Below are 20,696 nucleotides of genomic sequence, written 5' to 3'. Positions count from 1 at the left end.
AGCCAACCAAACAAAAATGTTCAGACCAGGGAGAATAAAATTTTGCACCAAAAAAGGAGAAATTATGGAACTCTGCAAGACTAAGTTGGGAATGGTAGTTACACAACGCATTGTAAACTCTATCTGCTCAACAAAATTATATTATAGTTATATCAGGAAGATGGTAGAACAAGAATACTGAATCCTCTTTTTCCATTAAAGGAGGTTAGATTGTGCCTAATACTTGATCAGTCTTTGTGAAGACAGTCTTTGTGTAGATTGGCACAGATATTATTTCATAGATACATGTATATGTTGATTTCATGGTTTCATCCAGTTGGACCAAAATGTATTGGCTAAAGCATTAGATTTGTGTGGGGGCACCTGGATGGCTCAGTTGGTTAAATGTCTGCCTTTGGCTCAGGTCATGATCCTGGGGTTCTAGGATTGAGCCCCACATTGGGCGACCCATATTGGGCTTCCTGCTCAATAAGGAGTCTGCTTCTCCCTCTCCCTCTGCCCCTCCCCACCCTACTCGTGCTCTCTGTCTAAAATAAATAAAATTTTTTAAAAAATTAGAGTTGTGTGCGGTTCTTGGCTTAGCCATTTCCTACTCAAATGAGTTCAGTGGGTCATTTTAACACCTCTAAGCTTCTAAAATGAAAGATAGTATTCAATGAACAAACAATGATTGAGCAATTCCCATGAATTCTGGGGTAGGAAGATGAAATGTACAAACCTTGACTTGGAATCCAAGGAGGGAGGCAGACAAGGAAGCTGATAGGATATGTGCAGAGTGCTGAGGAAGCACAAAGGGGGAAGTACAGGCTAACATTTATTAAGCACTCACTGTGTGCCATGGAATCCTCCCAGCAACCCACTGATCATACTATCAATTTTTCAGTGAAGGATATCAACACTCGGAAAGGCTAAACAATTGAACCCAAGTGGTAAAGCTAGAAACCAGCTACAGAGCAGGATTTAGGCTGAAACCTTTCATGCTATCATGTCATTCTTTCTTTAGAAACATGTGCCCCTTGGAAGACATACAAATGCCTAACATACTCCTGAAAAAATGCTCAACGTCATTCATCATCAGGGAAATACAAATCAAAGCCACCATGAGGTATTACCTCATTCCTGTCAGAATTGCTGGAATTAACAACTCAGGAAACAACAGATGTTGGTGAGGATGCAGAGAAAAGGGAACACTCGTACACCATTGGTGGGAATGCAAGCTGGTGCAGCCACTCTGGAAAACAGTAGAGAGGTCTCTCAAAAAGTTAAAAATAGAGCTACCCTATGACCCAGCAATTGCACTACTGGGTATTTATCCAAAATACACAAAAGTGCTAATTCAAAGGGGTACATGCACCCCAATGTTTATAGCAGCAGCATCAACAATAGCCAAATTATGGAAAGAGCCCAAATGTCCATCCACTAATGAATGGATAAAGAAAATGTGGTATATATATATGTGTGTGTGTATACACACAAAATGTAATAATGTGATTTTATATATATTTATGGAATATATATATATATAGTGGTGTACACACACAGACACACACTTAATATAGGAATATTACTCACCCATGAAAAAGAATGAAACTTGCCATTTGCAACAATGTGGATGGAACTAGAGTGTATTAAGCTAAGCAAAGTAAATCAGTCAGATTAAGATAAATATCATATGATTTCACTCATGTGTGGAATTTAAGAGACAAAACAGATGAATATATGGGAGGGGAAGGAAAAATAAAATAAGATAACACAAAGGGAGGCAAACCATAAGAAACTCTTAACTATAGGAAATAAACTGAAGGTTACCGGGGAGGAGGTGGGTGGAGGAGGAGGCATAATTGGGTGATGGGCATTAAGGAGGGCACTTGTGATGAACACTAGGTATTATATATAAGTGACAAATCACTAAATTCTACTCCTGAAATCAATACTACACCGTATGTTAACTAACTTGAATTTGAAAAGAAAGAAAGAAAGATAGAGGAAAGAAAGAAAGAAATTCTCCCTAAGGGACACAAAGCCTAGACAAGAAAAATGTTAAGATCAGAAAGGATTCCTGAGAAGGTGGTGTCTGAGGTGAGAACTGATGGATTCTGCTGGCCATGGTGGAAAAACCTGCATGCTAAGTCTTTATCTCTTGGACCAGTTTTCTTTCTTCTTCTTTTTTTTAAAGATTTTATTTATTTATTTGACAGACAGAGATCACAAGTAGGCAGAGAGGCAGGCAGAGAGAGGGAGGGAAGCAAGGCTCCCCACTGAGCAGAGAGCCTGATGCGGGGCTCAATCCTAGGACCCTGGGATCATGACCTGAGCTGAAGGCAGAGGCTTTAACCCACTGAGCCACCCAGGTGCCCCTCTTGGACCAGTTTTCTATGGCTGCTCTATTAATGAAGCATTTAAGTACTAAGTATTTAATTTATTTAGTAAATATTTGAGTGCCTATTACATTCCAGATATTGTGCTCAGTACTGAAGGATATAAAGGTAAAAGCAAAACAAATAAAAAATAAAACAGCTTCTGCTCTGGATAAGCTTAGGGTCTATTGGTGAGGACGATTATTATTCAGCATGGAAAATGATATGCTGGGAGCATCTAATGAAATTGTGCAGGGGATATGGTGGGGAAGGAGAGGGTCTTCCCAGAGGGCATCGCTGGACTGAGTCTGGAGGAACAAGCAGGAGTCAGGAGAAGGCAGCAGAGCGAGGCCATCCATGTGGGGCATCACAGTGCCCTGTGGGTGCACAGAGCATTTCAGGAACTCACCTACTGCTCATTGTATTTATTCTGGGCCTGCCAAGGAGGTTTGTGGATATCTTCAGTGATAGCAAACCCATTCTTTGAAGGGGAATTTGATTTTGTAAAAAACCAAAAGTTACTGGATATTTATGGATAACACAAGGAAACCTTCCAACTTGTATGCTGGAGAAGCAGAAGGAACCCAAATCCCAGCTCACAGTTGCCAAGAAACTCTACACGATGCAGGTGCAAATCATTTTTCCCCCTCTTTTAAATTCAGATTCATTAAAATATGTATTTTCAGAAGCCTCTAATGAAAATAAATTGAGTAATCAGGCTGGCTCATACAGCTTATAGTAAAAAACGAGGTGTGATTTTTTTTCAAGTAATGAGAATCTTTTTACATGCTAACAAGGGGTTCTGGAGACAATTCTAAAAGAGGATTCTCAGAAATAGTTTGAGTTATGGCACCAAATTTGGAGTATATTTATATTCTCCTAGGAAAACAACTTTCATCTGTGTTCCATTCCCCAGGATTTGTTTATCAACAGCAGTGTTGATCTCCTTAGTTTCATTTGATAATGGTGCCATCTTTAAACAATATTATTCAAGGGGCGCCTGGGTGTCCCAGTGGGTAGGGCCTCTGCCTTTAGCCCGGGTGGTGGTCTCAGGGTCCTGGGATCAAGCCCCGCATCGGGCTCTCTGCTCAGCCGGGAGCCTGCTTCCCCCTCTCTCTCTGCCTGCCTGTCTCTCTGCCTGTTTGTGATCTCTGTCTCTCAAATAAATAAATAAATAAATAAAATCTTTAAAAATATATATATATCATTCAAAAGAAATGGGCAAAATCACAGGAAATTTCCAAATACTAATGTCCTCTTCCTCTTTCAAAGAACCCTACCATCCACCTGAACTTTTCTCTGGTCTCTGCTGAACTGTAGGACTGAGGCAAAACAGAAGCTTCTAGGGCAAAAAAAAAAGCTGCACAGGAACCCTGGCCTCCTTAATTGGGAGGCCCACTCTTCCCATTTCTTTGAAATTGCGCCGTGCCAAGGGGCTGCATTCCATAATCTGTTTACTGTGCTCAGAGACGAACATGTTTGAAAGAGGCATCACAATTAGTAATGCCCTTAAGATTCTACTAATCGTGGAGGTATTTATGCTGACCATTACAATCAGGGCCTATTTATTTCCTACATAATTAAAGAAGATTATGAATTCAAGATGGTTCCTGAGAAGTCATCTAGCTCATTAACCCGAGAACAGACATGGTTCAATACCAGAGGTGTTTCCCTGGTGTAGCCCCATAGTCCCTGAGGGAAGGCCAGTGCGGGAGTGGGTGTGATTTGAGTTAACCCTTCACCAGTGGCTTGTCATCCCATTTCCGGGCAAACGCTTTTTTGCACCCGCCCCAATCTATTCTCTCTCTAATACACATGCACTGAGCTCTAGGAAACAAATCTAGGGTTGCCTGGGTGGCTCAGTCAGTTAAGGGGCTGCCTTCAGCTCAGGTCTTGATCTCAGGGTCCTGGAATAGAGATTCACATGGGGCCCCCTGCTCAGCGGAGAGCCTGCTTCCCCCCTTCCTCTGCCTGCCACTCTACCTACTTGTGCTCTCTATCTCTCTGTCAAATAAATAGATAAAATCTTAAAAAAAAAAAAAAAACCTAATCATGTCACTAGCCTCTTCTCGAGCTCTCGAAAGCAGCACTTTACACTTAGGAAAAAGACCAACATCTTTACCCTAGCCCATAAGGCTCTGTTTGATGAGACCCCTGCTTCCTTCCCCAGCCTGTTGCAAGCCTCCTCTGCGTCCCACTCTACGAACCAACCATCGAGGCTTCACAGTTCTTTGAATGTGCTACTCTCTCCTACTCCAGGGCCTGCGGACTACGGTTTCCTGAGTTTAGAATCATCCCTTTCCACCCCTTTCACCTGGTTTACAATTACTCTTCCTTTGGATCTCAGCTAAAGAATGCCTTTCGTTCCCCAGCCCTTACCCACAAAGCTGGGCAGCCCCTCCCTGCCCTATTATATATTCAGGGCTGAATATTTCAAGAGCTATCCATTGGTAGCACTTATCATAGTTTTTTAAAATTACACATGACAGGGGCGACTGGGTGGCTCAGTTGTTAAGCGTCTGCTTTTGGTTCGGGTCATCAGGCTCCCTGCTCAGTGGGAGGCCTGCTTTTCCCTCTCCCCCTCCCCCTGCTTCTGTTCCCTCTCTCACTGTGTCTCTCTCTGTCAAAAAAATAAATAAATAAAATCTTTAAAGTCACACATGACAACTGGTTCATTTGTATATATCTCTCCTACTAGATTTTAAACTCCATGAGGTCAGGGACTATATCATTTTACTCACTACCGTATCCCCCTGGCACGTACTAGGCAGTGAGTAAATCTTCACTGAACAAACATGAATGTGAGTGCCAAGAATCTATATGTGCAAAGATCAACTATTAATGGGTTGGTGGAATTTGGTTGCAACAATGTACATATGTTTATATCTATTTATTGATTGTTTTAATGTTTACTCTAGTGAAGTGAAAGGGTAGGAGAGAATGTAACTAGTTGATAGAGTGAACAACTCCTATTTCTCTGTCCATTCTTCATTCATTTCTGTTCCTTCAGATCTCTCAAGATGGAAAGACTTCCTTTTTATTGAAACAAGTGGCATTATAAAATGTCCTTAGAGGGAGAACCGTTTTGGTTTTCGTTGCTGCAACAACACAAAAGACTGTGATTAAAAATTTAGGCTAAGAAATGAGTCCCCTTCCCCCAACCCTTCCCTACTCCACCAAACAGTGGCAGAAAAATACAGCCCAGGCACAAGGCTTTCTCACCATCTGACCTTTGCAGAGAAACTCGAGAAAACAGCAACTAACTCAGCTCTTTGGTGCTCTTAGGTGATCTCGCTTGTATACCAATCATCACAACTTGGTTATTAACTTGAATTACATGACATTTTTATTTTTTTAAAGATTTTATTTATTTGTTTTAGAGAGAGAGAGAGAGAGAGACAGAGAGAGAGAGAGATTACACATGAAAGCATGGAGAGGGGCAGAGGGAGAGGAAGAGAGAGAGAATCCTAAGCAAACTCTGAGCTAACTGTGAACCCAAATCGGGACTCTATCTCACGACCCTGAGACCATGACCTGAGCTGAAACTGAGGGTCGGACACTTAACCGACTGAGCCACCCAGGTACCCCTATAATAGCACATTTTTGAAATGGAGACTACTAACAAGTATCCGACCCGGGGAAGTCTATGCTTTTGACTGAAATATCTGTATTATATCTATATTATAGGTAATAGGCAGCAGAATTGAAATTTTATTATAAACAACAACATATTTGATGTACGCTCTTACCTTAAAGGAAGTCCATCCCACCTCTGCGTGAAATAGAAAAGAGTAACTTAATTATTGACATCATGAGAGAAACAGTGATGCTGGAGAACAAAACACATGGGCTGTTGTTCTTCTTGTGCTGCAAATGAAAGATGTAATCGGATGCAATCATTTCATTAATACACACATGGCCCCGTGCTGGAAATATGAGGAGCAGATGGCCAGGAGCGGACGGAGATGAAATGAGATGGGTGTTTGCAGTTTAGCAACTAACTACTTAGCCCGTGTGGATTATACTAAGTACTTACAGAACCACAGGAACACATTTTCAGAATGAAATTCTGGCTTTATGTCCCAAAGCACCATTCCCAGCATGAAGAGAAAGACTGTTTTTTGGGCTCCCACAGGGCTGTTGTGCCTAAGAAATTGGTGGTGGGTATTACCGTACTAGTGCTCAAACCTGACTCCATACTGGAGTCACCTGGAGAGTTTAAAAAAAAAAAAATCAAGGCATTGGGCTCACCTCCAGAAATGCTGCTTTAATTGGTCTGTGTGACACAACCTAGGCATCCGGATTTTCCAAAACTCTCCAGGTGATCCTAACGTACAGTAAAGTTTAAGAACCATTGTGTTCATGTAATTCCTGTATTTCCACAAGTTGGACCACTCTATAGATCAGTAAAAGAAGCAAGTACTTGTGGTGTGATTTGGGGAGGCTCGGAACATCTCTTACCCCCAAGTAGCTATTCTCTTCTTCGATACGATGTTTGGAAAACTACCCAGAAAATTTCATTTCTTTGAATGAAGGCTTTACAAGTTAAATGAGGATAATTCCTCTGAGAAGGATAATACATTAAGTGGTTATCAGTTATTAACACCCTGGTACGCTAGTTTATAGGATTACTTTCCATTTACGGTGGTGACGTGAGGGGTGGGGAGTGGGTAAAGCACGGGATGGGAAGCTCAAAGGTCACCAGCTTGAGGACTCAAGGGAAGTTCCGGGGATGGGAGATAGGACCAAAGGAAGTCTATAGTCAGGTGGAATGATGTTTTTACAACAAAAAGAAAACTTCAGTGTGGGATTTTGGAGACCAGTGAAGATTGTGAGCCAGATCAAATGGGCAAGTTGGGAGTCTGTGGTTTTGGGAAATCCTTGGCTGACTATCAAAACACCACAGTGAGGAACGTGCGGTGAGTAGTGAGTGACTGACGGCTTCTTTCCAGTCTCATCCCAGGTCCAGAAACAAGAGGCTTTCCATACCAGACTCGGATTTGGTGCCCCAAAGTGATCAGAAGGCAGCTAAGTAGACAAGAGCTAGAAAATCACAAAAGCCTCTGGGCTGTGTAAACCCTGAGCCCCCAGAATCTTGGCAAAAACAGAAATTGGCTGACTTCAGAGGGTCAGGATACCAGGCGACCAGGAGAATCGAAGAATGATTACGAAAGCAAGAAATAACCTTGAAAATAAGCGCCAGCTCTTAAAGAAGATTCCTTTTGGGATAAATATCAATTCCACACAATTTTCTTGACTACAGATATGAAGCATCAGGATGAGTCCAACTTTGCGCAGCAGCACACTGATATGGAAGGCATGCAGGAGAGAAGCATGTGGAAACCTGCCTCTGTTCTCCAGTTTAACAAATCTGCTAGGGGCAGGTTCTACCCACGTGCATTTCCCTTACAATTTCCTCATCTCTTTTATACAGCCTGGAAGTGCACTCAGCTGGAAGCCCAGCTATATCCTGCTTGGAAAGGACGCAGACTGGACAGCGACAATGAGAGTGTGAAGAGGCCTGTGCCCAGACCCCAGGCAGGCTCTTCTGCAGTGTAGCTGAATGACTTTTGAATAGTGTTGACTTAAAAGATCTCTCTTCCTGCAGGTTTAATAAGCCCCCCTGGGAAACTCCTGATGTGAATGGGAATCACGACTTGACATAGACGTGAAAGATGATGTGTCAGTAGGGCCGATTTGATTCTAAATGGAGTGTTAATTTATTTGCTGTGATTTCACGCATCTGCTCTGGCCACGATGTCATATTACGTTAATCCCTGAGATATTACTCCATATAGGTATATTCTCTACATACAAGGTGGGTGGGGAATGGGGGAATTTGTACATGTGATTTTCTTAAAAGGAACATATACCCTTTTATTCAAAGGACTAACGCACAGAAGATGGTCAATTTCCCCACTATCTGGTTACACGGTCTCCTGAGGCTAAGATACGGCTTCGTGTTTGAGACCATGAGATTGAGGAACAGTTTTGACAGTAGCAGTCTCTGGGAAGTCCTAAGCCACACAGCAAACCACCATATGCAGAGCTACTTAAAACTGTGGTTTGGGGCACCTGGGTGGCTCAGTTGGTTAAGTGACAGGATCAGGTCATGATCCCGGAGTCCTGGGACTGAGTCCCACATCTGGCTCCCTGCTCAGCAGGGAGTCTGCTTCTCCGGCTGACCTTTCTCCTCTCATTCTCTCTCTCTCTCTCTCCCTCTCAAATAAATAAATAAAATCTTTAAAAAAATTTTTTTAAAAATCTTTAAAAAATAAATAAAATCTTTAAAAAATTATTTATTTAAATAAACAAAATCTTTAAAAAAATAAATAAAATCTTTAAAAAAAGTGGTTTGGACAACTTTACTCCTACAGGAAATATTACTCTGTAAATTTTGTCTGGACAGCAAAAACAGAAGTGCTTCCCTAAACATCTGGGCTGGGGCTTACATATGGGTAAGGGAGCACAGAAGAAAAAAAGAGAGAGAGATAAATCACTTCGCAGCAAAGATGAGTAGATTTCATTGGCCGCTTAGGTTCTTTAAAGTCTCACAAGATAGGTTGGGTTTGCCCCCTCAGAAGACAATTTGACGGTTTCACTAGGAAACAGATGCATGTAGACCACTGGGGGAGATAAAGCTCTGTTAATCCTAGCTGTCTGTGAATGAAATGTGGAGGACTTTAACACAGAAACCAATCCCAAACTGATTGCAGTCCCTTCCAAGACAAACAAATCCCAGAGGCTACAGACACTGGCGTTGCCCGGGATCTACGCATTCAGGGCTGTGGTCAGTCTCCTGGGCTGCCTTGCCTCTCTGATAGGGCAGCAAGTTTTGCAAGCTCCGCATCATTCTCTGGGTTAGTGAAGTGGGTGTCGGGACCACAATGAGTGAAAGCAGCCCCAAGTGAGAACAGGGGGCTGGTGGTTAGCAAAACAGCTTTCTAATAGAGGGCTCAGGCTGCCCCAGGTGTGTAGGGACTTTCCCTTGGCAAAAGGGAACCTTTTCTCCTCTCAGTTTGAATGTAACTTATGGTCACAGGGGAGTCAGGATCCACCTCTGCTCTGGGAATGTGCAGCTTTCTTGGGTTGAGGGGAATAGAGAGCCAGAGAAGCCACCCTGCTCCTTCACATAAGTCTCCACAATGCTGAAGACACTGGAAAGTACCATGACCTCTGTAAGATATGCCTTCAACTCCCCAAGAATTTACAGCCCAGTAAAGGAGAGGTCAGTGGGTTCACTTTCATTCTTACACCTTCAACAAAAGTGCTGGGGAGTGGGGGGGGGGTTCCTTTACCAAATGTTTGAACATGCAAAGCTAACAGGTTCATCTGGGAATCTGTGGTTAAGAAGAAAATGAAACTCTAAGCACATATAAGGATAAGAGCAAATTCAGATACATCCATGTAGTAAATTGAATCATTGTCAGTAATTCTCCATTCTCTCCTCGTATTAGAATATTCATACCCTTTGCTATGTTCCTTTATAGTTTTCTCCACTAGCTGCAGAGAACATTTTCCTGTTATATTAATGGAAATTACTGTTTAGTGAGATATTGGCCTTTGCAAGGCCAACAATCCAGATATTACTTTCTTTTAGACACTGGTTGGTATGTCCCCATGATCCAACCCACTTTAATTCCCTTTTCCTTCTTCTAAGGTCATATCTTCCATCCTTTTAAGTTATTTGGTGTTCTTCTTTAGGACTTTCAAATAGCACTTTTCTTCATAGCTTTTCCCTTATTTGTATAACTTTAGGCAATTCACCTAATCTGGGCGTCAATTTTAACATCTGTGAAACAAGGTGATGGGATTTCGTGATTTCTAGGACCATTTCTGCCCTAAATACTCACAGAAACAAAAGTTCTCAACTTTTTATTTTTATCAAAGTCATTGGCAAGAATTAAATGAAAATGCAGGTACTTAAATCTCGCTTCCATAGACTTTAATTGAACAGATCTGGGGTGGGACTCCAGTGCCTGTTTTTTTAATGCATACCCCCCAAATGGTCTTCTGTACAACCGGGTTTATTCTATGAACTCCGTTGTTTTTCATCTAAAACCATGACTTTCGTAGAGGAAGAGGAGTTTTAAATAAGAGTTAAAGGAACAAACTTCCCAGTTGACTTAGTGGGGATCTTCGATCAGAGGGGAATTGAGACAGTGAGAGGGATGAGATAGCCCTCTGAGGAAATTCAGAAATGTCCAGCTCTACACAGAACCTCTCCATATTTGTAGCACTCTTGGGGCAAGTTATTAATTGAATGTGTCATTGATCAGGTTCAAAAAAGGAAACACAACATAGTAAGTAAAACAACCTATGAGTGATTAAAAAAAAATAAAACAGCTCAGGGCACCTGAGTGGCTTGGTTGGTTGGATGTCTGGCTCTTGATTTCAGCTCAGGTCATAATATCAAGGTCCTGCGATCAGCTTATGATGGGTGCCCTGATCAGCTGGGGGTCTGCTTGAGAGTTCTCTCTCTCTCTCCCTTTCCCTCCACTCCCTTCCACTCACATTCTCTCTCTCAAATGAATAGATGAGTATTTAAAAACAAAACAAAACAAAACAGTTCATTGTTTTCAAGATGTGGCAGTGAGAAGGTTTTTATATAAAAACAGGCCACTAGATCTAACAGATGAGTATTTTAAAATACAGGTTCTACGTAGAGATGTTTCTATGTGTTTATATGTGTGTTCACATGTTGAATCTATATGACATATTAAGCTCTATTTTAAAATAACCAACGAATGCCATAATTGGGGCTTGAAAATTGCATTGTAACAACACTTAAAATGTATTTCATGCATTGTATGGCCTTAGGAGCATCATCTACAAGGGTTTGGTAAAGCCACAAGTATAGAAATAATGATTTTGAGTTGTACAGCTTATTTTAGGACATTTGAAGATGTTAGAAAGATTTCCTACAAGATCGTCTCACTTATTCACCCCTGTCTAAGATCCTTTACTCCAAAAGTGTCTGCCAAAGAAAAGAACACAGGGAGCCAGAGTCTAAGGAAGCAGGAGGGAAGTCTGAGCGGGGGGATCGCCATTCCATCTGGAAGTGGATTGGATAATAGGATATACATCCATCCTCATCTTTGTGTGTCTTCCCTGCCCAGCAGGAAAGAAGGGGCACCTGCCTTAGCCCCTATGTTCCATTTATACCCTATACCCTTCCCATTTTTAGTAGACTGTTTTACTTCTCTGCAGTGAAAAACTACTTCCCAGGGGTAAAGGTGTCCGGTCTAGGAAAAATCTCACTGATCCCTCTTGCACTGAATATTGAGTTGTGCCTTGAAAGTCATTTTACACAAAAGTGCAGTGTGAGTGGACTCAAGCCCATGCCTGGTACCCTTCCTCCCAGCCCCGGGGCCACTTGCTACCCAAACACCTTGGTTGCTCTAGAACGGAAAGCTTAGCCTGGTGTGATTTATGTAATACACTTATGTGCTATGATCCCTGTGGATAATGAAGCCTCCTAGAATGAGTTAGCAACCCTTTTACAAAGTTGTATTTTTAAAAGGGTGACAACCACTTACCCGGTGTGCTTTGGGTACATTTATATGAATCACTTCCAACTACTGTGTCTCATAATACTGACCCTTGAGCTAATTAACAGCCTGGTGTGATTGTTTCTATTTTGTAGCAACCAATTAAGCAGTTGCTCTGGATAGAACTGACAACAAAATGTAAATTTAAAGACAGAAACCAGAATCTGCTGGTTGAGAAGAGAAAGCCAAGACCAGATAAGCCAAGCAAAGATGGGGTGAGGTTGTCAGCGGTATTGTTTCTGGCAGTGGAGTACCGGGCCTCCTTAAATTCAGATTCAGACCAAGGTTAACCTGAGAAGTACCTCCATTAGCCAATAAATAAACACACAAATAAATAAATGTTTTTTTAAAAAATGTAACAGAGCATCTGCGTTTGTGCTGAGGGAAGCCAGACCTTAAATCGTGGCCAGCCAGTTGCCCACGCGAGGCACTTCCTAGGTAGAGACTTGTGTCCAGACCCTTCCCCAGAAGCAGTTTCACACCTGCATTTAAGCTTTGGCCTAAATGGACTCTCCTCGAGCCTCCCTCACCCGAGCATCGAGCATCCGACCCACGGAAGCACGGAACTGCAGGCTCACTCTTTGACACTCAGTAGTCTCCAAAGGAGATTTAAAGGTGTCCTGCGGTCGCTCCCACTCACCTTCCCCCAGCCAGCATCTCCATTTAGAGGGAGTTCTGGTTGTCTCCCCGAAGACAAAGAGCAAAAAGGTGAGGGACGCACGTAGAGAGGCCACACGACCTATTCGCGCCCCTCCCCGCTCACCCACGCGTCTGCTCCCGGCTCCCCCGACCCCTGCAGGGGACTGGCGGTCAGGTGAGGTTACCTGTGCGCCTCGAGAAGCCCCGAGGGGCGCCGCGATCCTTCCTCTCGAAGTCGCCCCACTCCCCGCCGGATCCCCAGGACTCTTGCCCCCCTCTCCCCGCGCGCGCGCGTCCCCTGCCCCTCGGGCTCCAGCGCGCAGCGACAGCCGCGCGCGGCGCTCGGCTCCCCTCCGCCGACCTGGCGTGACGCAGGCAGAGTCTACTTAAGGGAGGATTAGAGGCGGCGGCCGCGGATTCCCGAGCCTGTCAGCCAGCTCCGCGCGCTCCGCCCGGGCCTCGCAGGCGGCAGCCCAGGAGCGCCCGGTGCCTGCTGAAGTGCCAGGCGCAGGGGCTGGTGCCCGGACCCTTCGCTGGCCCCCAACCCCGGGGCTGAGACCTCTCTCGGGCGGACGAGAGCTCGGGGACCTGCACGCTGCCACCCCCGCCCCGCCCCGCCCCTCTCCCCGGCATCCGCGGGCTCCAGACCTGATCCCGGGACGGCGCGGGAGGTTGGTGCCGGCTCTTCCGACCGCGCCAGCTGCCCCATCGATCCGGGAGCGCTACGATTTCTTTCCTCATTTCCCTCTTTTAAGTGCAATAAAAGGGAGAGGGGATTCCTGGATTTTTTTTTTTAATTGTTTGCTTCTTTAATCGGGGGTCAAGCGCTCCCAGTCGGGAGGTGCGGCCCAGGGAGGGGCCAGGAGCGGGAACGTGCCCGGTGCTGCCCAGTCTTTGTCTTCTGCCTCCGGATGCACAGCGATGGGGGAATGGACCATCTTGGAGAGGCTGCTGGAAGCCGCGGTGCAGCAGCACTCCACTATGATCGGGAGGTAAGGGCGCTGAGCCGGTCGTCAGCGGGCCCCGTCGGGCTACCCCGGGAGTCCCTTGGCACGTCCAGACCGAGCCCCGACAGCCCCCAGCCCATCCACTGCCCCCTTCCCATCCTCTTCCATCCTTGCGCCTGTGTCCCTGAGTAATTGTGCAACCCATGTCCAGTGATCCCCCCTCCCCCAGCTGCTCCTGATCAGCTCTCCATCACTTCCCCCCTGAAGCACCACTGGGGGGTTGATTCTTCTCCCATTAGGAAAGGAGTTATCGGCTCAGTCGTGGTACCCCCACTCTCCAGAGTCAGAGCCAATCTCCATCCGATTCCCTAAATAGAATCTACAAGGAAGGCAAGATTGTGTTTGGACAGAGAAGGGCAAATAGGGAGATGGATTTTCTCTTCAGAGCAGATGTATGTTTCCCCCCAAAATATTTCTTAAGCTAAACTGATTTGGCTGTTAAACTTAAGGTCTCAGAAAACCACACTCTCAATTGATACTTTTATGTCTTCACATATATAATATATATACTCATATGTATATACACTATATATATCTATATGTGTATGTATATATAAATATGTATATATGTGGATAGTTATTCATAGCTATCTGTTCATATAAAGCATTAAGTTCAATATTTATACTGAGGGTAAACTAAATATCCACTTGGGATAGTTATATGCACACTCTGTGTGTAGACTTTGAAACATGTACTCTCTGTTCAGATATTCCATGTGCACTTGCCATATCCAGAATGAAGGTGCGCCTTTTGCCTCTGTATGTTCCACGTATGCAGGTGAAATCTATCTGTTGCCATACACCACATCTAGTGTATGGAGGTGTGTACATATTCGAGACCCTTGTATTATGAAGTGTTTCCAATCTACTGACAACCAGCATTAAGGGAAGAGCCAAAAAAGAATTTCCTAGATTCCCAGCTCAGTACCACACAGGGATGGACAGCTCCCCAGTCAAAGGATGGGCAAACACCAGAGCAGGGAAAGGAGGAGTGGGGGTTTCTTAAGTCAGTGACTAGACCCTTGAGAACCTCTCTCCCTCCCTCTTCCCCTGCTCAGGATCTTGTTGACTGTGGTGGTGATCTTCCGGATCCTCATTGTGGCTATTGTGGGGGAGACGGTGTACGATGATGAGCAGACCATGTTTGTGTGCAACACCCTGCAGCCCGGCTGTAACCAGGCCTGCTATGACCGCGCCTTCCCCATCTCCCACATTCGTTACTGGGTCTTCCAGATCATAATGGTTTGTACCCCCAGTCTCTGCTTCATCACCTACTCTGTGCACCAGTCCGCTAAGCAGCGAGAACGCCGCTACTCTACTGTCTTCCTGGCCCTGGACAGGGAACCCCCTGAGTCCATGGGGGTTCCTGGAGGAACTGGGAGTGGAGCCAGTGGTGGTGGCAAACGAGAAGATAAGAAGTTGCAAAATGCCATTGTCAATGGGGTGCTGCAGAACACAGAGAACACCAGCAAGGAGACAGAGCCAGATTGTTTAGAGGTTAAGGAGCTGACCCCGCACCCATCAGGGCTGCGCACGGCAGCACGATCCAAGCTCCGAAGGCAGGAAGGCATCTCCCGCTTCTACATTATCCAAGTGGTGTTCAGAAATGCCCTGGAGATTGGGTTTCTGGTAGGCCAATACTTTCTCTATGGCTTCAGTGTCCCAGGGTTGTATGAGTGTGACCGCTACCCCTGCATTAAGGAAGTGGAATGTTATGTGTCCCGGCCTACCGAGAAGACTGTCTTTCTAGTGTTCATGTTTGCTGTGAGTGGCATCTGTGTTGTGCTCAACCTGGCTGAACTCAACCACCTGGGATGGCGCAAGATCAAGCTGGCTGTGCGAGGGGCCCAGGCCAAGAGGAAGTCCGTCTATGAGATTCGCAACAAGGACCTGCCCCGGGTCAGTGTTCCCAATTTTGGCAGGACTCAGTCCAGCGACTCTGCCTATGTGTAAAGGGGCAGTTTTGGGGAAGGCCTGGGGAATGAAAAGGAGCCCCGAGGCAGATGAGTGCTCAGAGAGTGGCTGTACCTGCCCTCATTTACCACTGAGATGTAGGACAAGACTGGTTAAGAGAAGACCTTGCATCAATGGGAGAGGAGAGCAAGTAGAACATTACCACGCATCACACCGTCAGTTCCTACCGAAACCATGGGGTTAGAGTGATGAGATGGATGAGTGGGACTTCCTTGGGCCCTCTTTGTTTACGGCCCAGTCTGATCCTGACAACAGTGTACTTGAACAGCTACCAAGTAGGACTTTGCTCTGCTGAGCTCTATATCCTGGTGAATGGCATGAGACAAATATTTCATTGGTACAAAATGTGTGACCTGTCTCAACACATCCCTTCATCCTGGGCTGCGGGACAAACATCCTTGAGGCATCTTCCGTGTACCTCCCTTACTAGCATGCCCCTCTCCCTCAACCCAGGATAGCATGCCAGCCTTTTTTTCTGAATCTGGCCTTACAGTATACCTAATATGGTTTATCTGCAAGCTAGAGGGAATTACAGGGGGTTGCTTTTTGGAGAATGGCCATAGCAGAGGTTTCCATTAAAGCCCCATCCGACTAGCCCTTAGTCATTATGAAAACCTTCGGAATGTCTCAGTATTTCCAATTTTCTAACTCAAACTGCACTGGTGCTGTTTATTAGGGGCAGGGTTTGGGTGGGAGGGAGGGGATTGGAATATGCAGCTATAACACTTCTGTGAGATGGTTGTTGCACTGTTAGGCATGTGGTTATGAGCTTCGGGATATTTCTGCCTTCCAGCTTGTGGACTTTGGCTAGCATTAAAAATATTTTGTCATTGTTGTTAATATCAAGGGTGTCTACCTGAGCCACAGAATTTCTAACTGGTATATTTCACTCATTTTCTTACATAGTTCCGTTGTGCAACACAGCTGCACATCATTTTGCCATGGTTTGAATTTACCTGTGTGCTCACACCAGAGACCTTAATCAGCCCATGTGAATCTCAATTTATCATTTCATCAGTTATTTCTGAAACACACACACAAGACCTAGCTTAAGAAACCTGGAACGAAACACTATTGGCTAACACGTGTTTACGGATGTTTATTTGAGACATATACCAAAGGTTCAAAAACCTGTTTCTTTGGACTGTGAATATGTTTCCTTCTCTTTGCTCTTATTTATTTAAGTGCCATACACTACCTTTCACATCCGCTGTGTATTTAGTTCAAGCATTGGCCAAGAAGAATATTCGAATAATTGCTTTTATGAAGCCCTCTATTTCCTTTGCATTATCATTTATGATTTTTGATTTAGGTATGGACATGATGTAACACACAACTGAGGATTTGTTTAAAATAAAGTTCTTGCCTTTTTTTGTAAACTGGGAAGAGTCTGCATTTTTCTATTTTGATTAGGGTGTCTATTTATTTAAACACATGTTCACAAATGTTGCATATTCAAAAAAAACAGAACATTGGGGCCCTGAAGGGAGGAATGGATGACTGATAACGTCCAACCAACCACTCACAGATGAGGAGAGGCGGGTACATTTTGGAATGTTTAGAAGAGTGTGATGAGACATTCAGATAGTAGTATTTACTAAATCCTTTCCATTGTAGCCAAGATTTCTCTGCTTGTCTAGGGATATTTCTAGTAATAAAATTCCAATAGTATATCATAGTAACTCATCCTGAGAGTAGAATATTTTCTCCTTTCCATCGTATTTTTCTGCCATGGATTGTCACATTTGGCAGATATGTTGAACTCCCCATCATCTCTTTAAGACCTAATGTTTAAAATGGTGCTGACCTAATAGTCAAACAGAACCTCCTAGACCAGTACTGTCCAACACAACTTTGTGAAATGATGGAAATTTCTACTGTCTGTGTTGCTCACTATGAGAACAACTAGCTACGTGTGGCTGTTGAGCTCTTAAAGTATGGCTAGTGCAACTGATGGACTGAATTTCTAGCTTTATTTAATCTTAATTAATTTAAAAAGCCATATATGGTTAGCTGCTACTCTCTTATACAGTACAGTGTTAGACTGAGCACAGTCAATCATTTCTTGTTGGGTTCTTTCCAAGGAGAACGATCTCCTCCTTATAGCTCGTTAGACCTGACTTTTTAGTCAGACATTTCACCATGATTTTTTGGCATTTTCTGTCTCCATGTGGTCCCATTAGCTCAGTAGGCTAGTGTTTTTTCTCTAGTTCTTTAATGCTCTTGACATTATTCCATGAGCACTTGGTCTGAACGTTGGGAAGCAACATGGCCTTTCCTGGATGATTGTTTCTCAAACACAATCATGGCACCCTTTAACTATAGCAGAGCAGATGTCAATTTTAGAATGAAAATATGTTTATTTCGATCTATTGGTTTCCATCTGCAATATACATAGACAGTTGAAAATGATTATCCTTCAGTAAAGGAGCAGATCCTCCTCTGTTTTCTGTTTGGTGAGCTAAAAATATTTGAAGACACCTCCCAGAGATGGAGGAAGAGTGTTGTTTGAGAGCTCTTAGCATATGCTTGGGTGTGAAAGAAGTAGGAATCTGTGTGGAAAACAAGGGCTGTTGTATTTATGCTGTGATATAAGATTAGAAGAACGATAGTGTATCAGTGGGGCTGATCTATTTCAGTTCTTTGATGTTTCCAAACACCCACAAATGGAAAGATTATTAGTTCACTTGTCAGAAGTGGAGGAGGGAATATACCTTCCTTTGGGCATATAGAGTTATCCCTCAGAATGACTGATGTATGTCAGTCCGATTCTGTTGCTTTCTACTTAATGAAGAAAATATACTGATGATTTGATGGTTCATATATCTGTGTGATGGATGTGACCTTAATCTAGACGTACTTTGTGAGAGGATAGTGCAAATACATTCTCTTAGATTCAAAAGCCTTTTGGTGAACTGCAGGCCCTTTTGGCCCCTGTGTGAGTGTACGTGTGTGTGTGCACACACATGCACATGTGCACGCATTGGTAGGGATAATGGGTGCCAGTGTATGAACTGGTTTTAAAATTTTGGAGAATACACTGGACAGATCAAAGTTACTTAGTCTGGGAAGAGAAAAGCTGAAAGTACAGAATTTATAATTTTAAAATCCTCAGATATTTTAAGGGTTAAAAAAATGAGAGATAACAGCTGTGCTCTCTAGCCTCTGAGGACAGAGGCAAAAGACTGGATTTAAAATTGAGGGTGAAGGAAGCTAGGAAAGCACCAGAAACCACAGGGTTTCTCTTTTACCTCTCTGGGGTTTTTTTGTGGTTTTTTTGTTTATTTGTTTGCTTGTTTTTGTTTTTGTTTTTGTTTTTTGTCTTTGAGAGAGAGCATGCACAGAAGCAGAAGGTAGGGGGCAGGTTGGGGTAGAGAGAGAGGGAGTGAGAGAAAATCCTAAGCAGTCTCCACGCCCAGAGAGGAACCTATATGGGGCTCTATGCGGGGCTCGATCTCATGACCCTGAGCTCATGATCTAAGCTGAAATCAAGAATCAGATGCTTTAACCAACTGAATCATCTAGGACCAACCCCCCCCCCTTTTTTTAAACACTGTTTCTTCTGCAGGGAATCCTTGTCCCACCACTCCTTTCACTGAATGTTCCTGTTCACTGTCCACTTACTAAACTCTTCTCCAGGCTGGCTTAGTGACCTTGCACTGAGCCTTCATAAAATTCACTGTTAGGAGCTGCATGAAGATGAGATGTTCTTCGATCAGTATGTGGCTCCTTGATGGTAGGAACTGGGCCTTACCCACCATGGCCATATGTGACCTTTCTTGTCAGTCTTCCATCTAAGATGGTATTATAGACCCACAGTGTATGAAAACTAAAAACATCCTCTAAAGACATGAAGTTGAGTCCTTTAGGATATAGTTGAAGAACCCCAACCATCTAAAATCAAGATAGTGGGTTTCTTGGAAAATGATATAAGCATTTATCTTGGAGGACTGGAATATTTAGGAAACAGTATTTAGATTGGTTGTACTTTATTTTTTTTTTTTTACCAAGTGTGGTTTTTTGTTTGTTGTTTTGGTGCTTTTTGTGTGTGTTTTTTCCTGCTGCTACCATAACAAAAATCTCATAGACTGGATGGCTCAGATAACAAAAATGTATTTTCTCACAGTTCTGGAGGCTACATGTCCAATACTAAGGTGTGAATGGGTTTGTTTTTTTCTGAAGGCCCCTCTCCTTGGTTTGCAGATGGCCTCCCTGTTGTGTCTTGTTACGTCACATGGTGTTTCTTCAGTACACATGGGTGAACACCTGATGTCTCTCTGTGGGTCTAAATTTTCTCTTCTTATGAGGACATTAATCAGATTAGATGAGGGCCCCTCCCCCCAGTAGCCTCAGTTTAACTTAATTACTTCTGGAAAGGCCCTATCTCAAAATACAGTCACATTCTGACCTGGGCGAACACAATTCAGCTTATAATACTAAGTGTTTTCAAACTTTTAGGTACCCTTATGGTTAGAGGGGTTGTTTAATTTATTGCACAAAACAGGATACCTTGGAGAAGGAAAGGGGCAGGATAGCTGATTGAACGGCAAGCCAGAACAATAGGTGTAAACTGGATGGATCCTGAGCAAACCAAGATGTGTGGAAACTTTATTTAAGACAATAAATGGTCATTGAGGTCTTGCTTGAGGGCCTGGATGCATGGAGATAATAATAACCTGCATCGGCTCTTGAGAAGAGCTGTTGAAGCTACATCTCCAACAAAAAGATGAAAATTTATGTCAATAATAATGAGAAAACAGTATTTAAAAACACCAATGCCTTTGGCCCATTCTTGACCACCTAGTCTGGAATCTCTGATGTGGGAGCCTAGCCATCAGGATTTTTTTATTTTCCATACCCGGGAGATTCTAATCTGTGGTCAGGCCTGAGAACAACTGAGTCAGAGACGTCTGCATAAGATGATGAGAATCAGATACTTGGAGCGGAAATTAGGAAGGGGGGAAGGGGCAGTATGAGGTTCTCCCAACAGAACTTCCCTTGTTTATGTTGTATGTGAAGTTAGTGATGAAAAGTTATAGATGGAAGACGAACAACAATTCTCAAGTCTTCTGGAGCGGAAGCCATGGCTGTGGCTGTGAGAGAGCCTGACAGAGGGGAAAATCTGGAGTCAACAGAGGAGGAGCCCAGGATGGAGGTTGGAAAGAGCT

At 43.8% G+C, this 20,696-nt stretch overlaps 1 protein-coding gene across 1 annotated transcript; it reads left to right on the top strand.

The window, feature by feature from the left end:
* The first annotated feature begins 13,468 nt into the window (after window positions 1–13,468).
* LOC111140631 (gap junction protein delta 2) lies at window positions 13,469–15,507 on the top strand. The gene is made up of 2 exons (XM_022492828.1): window positions 13,469–13,539; window positions 14,613–15,507. Exons 1-2 carry the CDS (start codon window positions 13,469–13,471, stop codon window positions 15,505–15,507), a joined length of 966 nt encoding a protein of 321 aa, XP_022348536.1.
* Window positions 15,508–20,696: the final 5,189 nt, after the last annotated feature.

The sequence above is a fragment of the Enhydra lutris genome, unplaced genomic scaffold (genome assembly GCF_002288905.1).
Source record: "Enhydra lutris kenyoni isolate GAN:26980312 unplaced genomic scaffold, ASM228890v2 scaffoldscaffold4, whole genome shotgun sequence".
Classification (NCBI taxonomy): domain Eukaryota; kingdom Metazoa; phylum Chordata; class Mammalia; order Carnivora; family Mustelidae; genus Enhydra; species Enhydra lutris.
Note: the sequence above shows the minus strand (reverse complement) of the source record. Positions and strands in the feature narration are given on the sequence as shown.

Coding starts and splice junctions, on each gene's coding strand:
- LOC111140631 (XM_022492828.1), top strand. CDS start 13,469: ATGGGGGAATGGACCATCTTGGAGAGGCTGCTGGAAGCCGCGGTGCAG. Junction 13,540..14,612: donor CACTCCACTATGATCGGGAG/GTAAGGGCGCTG, acceptor TCCCCTGCTCAG/GATCTTGTTGACTGTGGTGG.